This window comes from Trachymyrmex cornetzi, unplaced genomic scaffold (assembly GCF_001594075.2).
Source record: "Trachymyrmex cornetzi isolate Tcor2-1 unplaced genomic scaffold, Tcor1.1 scaffold147, whole genome shotgun sequence".
NCBI classification, from domain to species: Eukaryota; Metazoa; Arthropoda; class Insecta; order Hymenoptera; family Formicidae; genus Trachymyrmex; species Trachymyrmex cornetzi.
In genome coordinates this window covers 6,048,462-6,056,727 of record NW_017296059.1, presented here as the reverse complement: position 1 = coordinate 6,056,727, position 8,266 = coordinate 6,048,462, and the positions used below count along the sequence as shown (strand labels likewise).

Sequence of the window (8,266 nt, the reverse complement as noted above, 5' to 3'; positions counted from 1 at the left end):
TTTTTTTTTACCATGTATTCGATAGGGTTTAATTAATATTTATATTCATTAATTTAGCTTTAAAAAATATTTTTTATGTTCTCTAAACATAATAAAATATATACATAAAAAGCTGATATTAACAATTTTCACTAGTTTCTTGTAAAAAAATCCCGAAAAAAGCATGTTTTAGAGTAGAGTACCCCCTTGAATGTCGCTAGAGCAGTCAGTGTCGTGTAAATAAACCGGTTCCTCAGAATAAGAGATAATTGATAATAGATTGTGCTCAAGTGCTCGAATAAAATTAAGAAATTTAGAAAAAATAGATAAACTTCTTAGAGAAAAAGGAATTTCTTAACTTTGGAATTCCTCCAAAGTTAAGAAATTTAGAAAAAAATGGATCAGTTTCTCAGAAAGAAAGGGATTCTAAAATTAAGAACTTTAGAAAAATGATCAATTTAGAGAGAATGGTATCAACTTCTTAGAGAGAAAGGGATTTTGAAATTAAGAAATTTAGAAAAAAAGTAAATTAATTTTTTAGAGAAAAAAGAATTCTAAAATTAAGAAATTTTTTTTAATCGATTAATTAAAAAAATTTTTTAGAGACGATCGAATGACATTTGGAAAAATATTAAATTGTGATTTTACGCGTAACAATAATATGTGAATTTTCGCAATCTACAATAAGAAACTATCAATCTCTATGCGTAATGACTTGATTAATATACGAGATAATGTCAAATGACTCGAGGAGATTGGCGAAGGAATCCTCAAGAAGTCAGAGTTTCCATCCGACTTCGCGAGTCGAGAACCGACGATGCATTGTCACGAACTGCATTCCGTTCGAGACGTTCTTTTTATTCTCGTTTCGTTCTTTCGTACATGCACGCACGCACGCACGCACGCACGCACGCAGGCACGCGCGGTCTCGACAGTTCGGTGCTCTTATTAACTCAATGTCCAATTAAGGCCGCAAAACGAGTACGATTGCCGCCGTGCTTACTTCCTAGTGGACGCACTCGAATAACAAGCACCGCATCGAGAGACGAAGACAATCGCGATCGTGAGAGCGTTGACATCGTGGAATCAAGAGCGGCGCGTATGCGTGCTCGAATCACTTAGGGTTCATTCAAAACAGCCATTGTTTTGGATAATTAGTCGACGCGATGCTATGATATGAGAATCTTCTGTCGTTCGATAAAATTGATTTTATTACTCCATATTCTTGCAATTTTGCAAGCTATGTTTAATTGCCATTTTGTCACAGTAATCGCCAAGTCGATTTTTCTGACAATTATAATAGATTTTCTCACATCTTAATAGTTTTTACATTAATTGTTGTATTTCTCTAGACTTATAAAATTGATATACTTTTTACATTTCTTGGAAATGGAATAAAAATCGTAAACTACTACTGAAATTTTACTACTTAAAATTTGCGTGTATTCTACATGTATTTTCATGTGAGAAATTAATAATTAAATTACTAACTAATTAATGAAACTTAATTAACTATATTACTATTAACAATTAATTATTAGTTATACTTAATTGGAGGCAATTAATTGTATAATAATTAATTGCATTTACGAGCTTATTAAATATTAATAAATGCGTTTCCTGCAGTCTTTCAATAATAATTGTCCACAATGTGCATTAGTATCTCCAATAAAATGATATCGAATATCTTGCAAAATTTAATAATAATTCGGTCTCGAAAATTGAACAGTTTATTTATTGAAATGATATTTGGTTTATATATTTAAATTTAAAATATGATTAATATTCGGTTCTCTGAAAACGATAAGTTTATATTTCAACAGAATCAATGAGTGCCCAGTATTGTCAATGTAATCGAAGAATTTTAAGTCTTTATTTCGTAAACTTTTTATAGAATGTAGAGACATGTTTTACTAATCCTCTGATCCACGTAGGAAAGAATATAAGGCCTGTTCTTTTCAGCTGGACTTCTTGCTCCGTGCATCTTCTTCTTTTCCCTTTTTCTCTTCGCATTGAAAAAAAAAGAGACGAGATGAACGGTGCAAGAAGTTCAATTAAACAGAATAAGTTGATCGTCTCCAAAGCGTTTACATAAGATAATAATATACACAATAGACTGTCTAAATAAAAAAAAAAAAGGAAAATATAGGCCGAATGAGGGTCAAAATTCGCAATAATTAGAGTGCAAATTAATTATTTAATGTATTTTTCTTAATAAGTACAAAAGTCAAATGTGTTTGGGTTTTTTCCGAGCCATCTTCGATGAACCAAAATATAATTGTAAGTATTATTTTTTAAGCTGCAAATGGGAAAATAATGGGTGCCTTCCATTTAGTGACATGAGTCGACAAATATCGTTCTATCTTTATTATTCATGAAAGGCAAAGAAAGATAGGACGACATTTAGTTGATTTATGTCACTAAATGGAAGGCACCCATTTAGTGACAATATAAGTCAATACAAATTATCGCTCATGCAGGCTAATTGCAAGGCCAAGTGGCTTGTGGACCCGAAAGGACTCAAGAATCACAATAAAATTTGTAATCATGTAGATGAAATTAATAAATTAAATATAAAAAAATAAAAGGCTTATTAGATACAACGAATAAAATAAAGACTAAGGCTGCGTTCGGAAATATCACCCGAGTGCCCCCGTGTATCGTATTATCTTTATTGTTCACTCAGTGTTAAACAAAGATAAGATGATACACGGAGACACCCGGATGATGTTTTCGAACGCAGCCTAACAGGTGCGGAGTCGACTGTACAAAAGTCTGAGTTTACATAAAAGTCGCGACGAACGAAAGCAAAAGTGCTTCCCCGTTCAAAGCCCTTGTAAAGGGTTGAAAGTAGCGGCATGGCAGGCCGGTGCGGCGCTGCAGTATCGACGCTCGATATCACTCGGGTTCGTTCTCGCGCCGTCGCGGCGGACGCTCTGATTGGTCCACGCGATCGCTCGGCGGCGCTCGCGTCGTCGCGACCGACAGTTGCGATTGGCGCCCGTATGAAGTTTCTCTCCTTCTCGCTCTCTCTTTCTCGCTCTTCCCCTCGCCTCCGCGGCAGCTGCGTCAGGCGTGGTCGTCGCAGTTCATCCGAGTCGGGCGCGGCGATAGTTTCGCGCGTCTGTCGTGGCTCATCTTGAGAACGCGGTAGTGTGGAACTGTGGCGTCTCGCTTCGTGCGCGGTGGATAGGTATATCCGCGTTTACTCGGCGCTCTTTTCTCTCTCCCTCTCTTTCTCTTCTCTCTCATTCCCGCGCGACGAACTGCACGTGAAATGAGAGTGAAAACGCCGATGCACTCGACCGGCTCGCCAACGGCGTGAATCATCGACAACGCCGGCTTCTCGGGCCTCGAGGGGCCCACGCAGTGCGACGCGTCCCCCTTTTCCTTCTCACTCTGTCTTGCGCGCGCGTACTCCTGTTCATTCTCCGATCCGCTCTGTTCCTTGTCTCTGTCTCTCTCTCTCTCTCCCAGAGAACAACCCTCGTATCCCGCGCGCGCACCACCTACGCAGAGCGAGCATGTCGCGGTATCTCGATCTCGGGGCGAACGAGTGCATGTGCTCGACGGTGTTCTCGCTAAATAAGGCTCAGGCCCAGTTCCACAACTGACGGTTAACTTTTAACCGAGCTTTCAACTTATTCATTGTCTCTTTCCAATTTTAGAATTGGAAAAAGATGAGAAACAAGTTGAACCTCTGTTAAGAGTTCCACAACAATGAGTTGTTGAACTGAGTCTAATGCCCATTTCCATCAATGTAGATTAACTTTAATCTCGATTCAACTTACTCTTCATCTTTTTCTAATCTTTTGAACTAGAAAAAGACGAAGAGTAAGTTGGACCGAGATTAAAATTAATCTACGTTGGTGGAAATTGGCGTCATTTCACAACTCACGGTTAATTCTTAATCGAGATTCAACTTATTTCTCATCTCTTTTTAATTCTAGCATTGGAGAGAGATGAAGAATAAGTTAGACCTTGGTTAATAGTCAAATATGAGTGAAATTGTGTCTAAGACATTCCAGCATGATGCACTTAAGGTCCACTCTTGAGGTAATCAGTCTGAATGGCGACCTATGATTGTTGGGAAGCTCCACGTTACTCCCTCGGGGGCGAGAAACGCTCCCTCAAACGGACACGCGAACCCGGTGACTCCGGTTAATGCAATACTGTCTCCTGCTACCTCATTCTACCTTCCACACGAGGACGGTGAAACCGGTATAATTTTTCGGCGCACTCAAAGTGACCTCTATGTTTATCCGCGACAATGGAAACGCGACGATCGCCTCAGGGTGCTTTTTCCTCCGTATTTACACTCGTCGAAAATTGCTTTCGTCGAAACAGTACCGGTTTTTGAAGTCCCTTCCTGAGTAATTCTGCTTGCAGAATGGAGAAAGAGACTTGAGAATATTCTGTTTCATTAACGCATGCAGATCCGTATGAAATAATAGGTTTGTTTTTTTCAGCTGGACTTCTTACATCTCATCTTTTCTCTTTTTCTCTTCACAGAGGAAAAAAGAGAAAAGATGAAAAGATGTTAAGCTAGAAAGAACAGATCTAATACTAGGTTTTGATGGCTAAATTAATGTACACTTATACTTAAAATTTTAATCTTGGTTCAACTAACTTTTCATCTTTCTCTAGTTCTAAGATTTAAAAGAAGATAAAGAGTAAGTTGAGCCGAGGTAAAAATTAATCTATATTGAAACGGACATTCAGCTCATTTCTGCCAACATAGATTAACTTTAATCTTGGATTAATTTATCTTCTTTTATTTCTTAGAACTAAAAGTAAATTAAACCGAGATTGAAGTTGATCTACATTGCTAGAAGTGAATATTAGGAGCAGCCTCGCAGTTTTCGTCTTGCATTCAGAACGCTCTTTCCGTTTCCTCGGTCGATCGCGAAGTTGGGCGGAAGCGATAATAGAGCAAGCTTTTTCGTGGGATTCGGTTTAAACGCGATTACTTTTATTGCAATGCATTCCTGATATCGAAGTCATACGTGAGTCGAAACACAGACAACCGGTGAGTCAACGTTGGGCGATCATGCGTAAACAATTCGTAACGTTGTATATCAGATGTCTACGAACGAAACTGACGTTCTTCGATCTCTTCCGATATCGAGTTAGAAGAGCGATATAGAATAGAGAATGATTCGATTTAACAATTAGAAATAGAAAATACAGAAAAATATGTTTCCAATTGCAACAAATGTAATTTCCTACACTGAGAAAAATGTTCTGATTATAGACCAACAAAAAGGTCCAACAAGAATAATATTTTGGGGCTAAACAAAATTTCTGGTTATCATAGAATAATTAAAATTCTAATAACAAGTTAATTAGGCAATAGAATAACACAGAGAGTTGTATATTGAAAAAAATGTTTCTATTAAACCAACAAAATGGTATTTTATGATATCAAACGGAGAATTTTTGGCTATAATCAAATTCTTACTAAAATGCCATTACTGTTGGGCTTTTTGTTAGTTTACTCGTAATTGGAACATTTCTTTCAGCGTACAAATCTAAATATTATCTCGTTGCCCAATTAGTTTTTATGAAATTCTTAATTATCCCTTTATTAGCTTTTTATCGACATTTTTTCATTGAATTGAGAAACAAATTCATACATAAATTGAAATACTAAGACTTCAAGATATTTAGTTCGTCATTAATAAATGACCTTTATTAATGACATTTATTAAATGTAGTTGACAGCAACATAATTATGGAGCTCTCTTAACTTGCATTAAACATCAGATTTTCTGTAATGTCAATACAGATTATCATTCAATGTGAAACATTTAGACGCAGAATAACGTTGCACTTCTACTCGAATATCGAAAGAGGAATTGTAGAAGGTACAAGTATTGATTCTACAGTCCTCACATTTAAATTCGTTTTCCCTGTTTATCGATCGATCCCGGGAAATGCTGCTGGTCCATTCGTTCGTGAGATACCCAAGAAGCCGGAGCGAGAACACCGTCTTTCATCGTTGTCGTCCGGTTATCCTCGTGACGTGTAAGACGAGCCGGATGGCTCTCGTCTCGTGGAGTACCACTCTTGCAACGATAAACAAAACCGTTCCATTGCGTATCGGTTTTCGACGTGTTTTGCCGGCGCCACGATCGAGAGGCTTCTCTTTTTTTCCTCCGCGGCGACTTTGCCAGCATAAACTGTCAATCGCAATCGTCCGTATTGAAACCGTCGATACATAAAAATATCGCAGGAAATGTTGAGAAACATAGCTAGTATTTTTACGTAATTATTTGTTTATTTAAGAACTTTTGTTTATTTAAAAACTTGATAAGAAAGAGAAGATATATTTATATTTATTTTTTTAACAACACAATAATATACTTATCTTAATGTTTGTATTTGTTATATCTAGAAAAAAATTACTACATCTTAATACATATCTCTTTGAATAATAAACATTTAATAAACAGTAAATAAATATTTACTCAATAAAAAAAATAATAGTTAAATTAATGATTAAATTTTTGTATCAAATAAATATATGTTTATACATTTATTAAATATTTACTTAGAATTTCAAACAATATTTATTAAAATTTAGTTTTTTTTATGTACGTTTAAATAAATTTAAAAATAAGAAAAGCAGGTATCCGTTTAATTAGAACAGTAGATTGTTTCTTTTATTATTGGATAAGCAGGGATAAATTCATTACCGCATGAGAGAAGTTTGCTCAATGAGCGGATGGTTTCTGCTGAACGAGTTCCAAATAAAGTTTTGCGGGGTTATTCAGCCTTTCGATCGGTCGCTCCGAGATACACGGTCGATTTACAGTTACACGCATTCATGCGCTTTGCATATCACTCGAATCTTCACTGCATCTACAATTTCTTTATAGGAAGTCAATCATGTAACCTTTTCCCTAGGGTGGAAACGTGAAAGTGAAAATTTTTTGTATGTGTACATACATACATAAAAAATTTCACTTTTCCGTTCTGAAGAAAAAGTTATTCGATCGATACCCAGCTTTGGACTCTCTTTCATAAAACTGCGTACGGTAATTACAACTGTCGCAGTTTTACGAAACCGAAATCCAGTATAGCTCTTATACTAAAAAAATTTAAATCAAAACAGTGGTTTCTGAGACGCAATGATATTAATAAATTTCTATTATGCAGTAATATATATGTATATGTATATTATCTTTTATACATGCATTAGACTATAAATCAATTAACATTAAAAGTACCGTTTTTACTTACTAAAAAGACCAAATAAATGAATTATGAATAAATTATTATGAAAATAAAGAAAGTAATGAAAACCAAATATTTCATCAGTAGAAAGAACATAATTATTGAAAAGGCATAAAATTTCAAAATACTATTTTTTACGCAAGAAATATAATTAATCTAAAAAATAGAAACAGTCAGTAATGATCACTCGGTACTTCCAGTGCCATAAAATCAATTTTACATCATATATCTCAAAACGCAACCAGAATGCCTTGATGTCTCAGAAACACGTTTTTGTTTAACGCGTTCGCTCCAAAGTCGTTACATGAACAATAATCGGATTACAATAACCTTTTTTTTTTGTACTTATGCAACACGGATACGTGATACCGGGCGTGTCGAGTACATAGTTAAATGAGAAACACGAGCGAACTCGTTAAGCATCTCTCGGTTTTCGGTTTAAGGGTTAAATCCCCTGTCGAGTTCCCGCGGCGATCTCCTGCGGGAGGAACGAGCGAGAGAAAGAGAAAGCCGTTCCGCGTGGTGAAAACATGTCGACGACGGAGAACCAGAACGGTACCGCGGGCGGCGCCCAGAGCAACGGCATCAAGCCTCTGTCGTCATCGTCATCTTCATCGTCCACGGCGTCGTCGGGCGTCTCGCCGTCGTCCGGCGGCCGGGTCGGCCTACCCAACAACAGCAACTCGTCCTTCCTCTACAGCAGCAGCACGATGCTGAGCCGGGAGAAGGCGCGGCAGGTGCCGCCGCCGACCCTGCCCAAGTATACGTCGAGCTTTAACGCCGGCTCGAATAACGGCGGTGGCACGGCTGAACGACTCACTAGGGAACGCGAGACCGGTGGTAGCTACAGGCTTGCCAGCCTGGACAGACTCGCCCTGAGGCAGAGGATACTGGATGGGGAAAAGGCGAACGGCGAGCCCATCTCGGTAAGCGAGACAACGGGACGATCGTTGTGTGCGACATGGATCTCGAGCCAATGGCTACTTCGCGGCGTCATACATTTTCGACTTGGCAAACCTCCTCTTCTATTTCTCTTTTTTGTCCCTCG

General features: G+C 37.6%; 1 protein-coding gene across 8 annotated transcripts in view; it reads left to right on the top strand.

Annotated features, from left to right (window-relative positions):
- pnut (septin 7-like protein pnut) overlaps positions 1-8,266 on the top strand; it is a 44,388-nt gene that overhangs the window by 8,539 nt on the left and 27,583 nt on the right. For 2 of the 8 annotated variants that reach the window (XM_018502463.1, XM_018502462.1), the window contains exons 1-2: positions 3,078-3,172; positions 7,662-8,144. The exons of the other annotated variants lie outside the window; for them this stretch is intronic. In XM_018502463.1, the coding sequence (XP_018357965.1) occupies positions 7,749-8,144 (396 nt within the window). In that variant the 5' untranslated portion in view covers positions 3,078-3,172; positions 7,662-7,748. Of the gene's footprint in view, positions 1-3,077; positions 3,173-7,661; positions 8,145-8,266 lie in introns of those variants that run through there. 8 annotated transcript variants of the gene reach the window in all.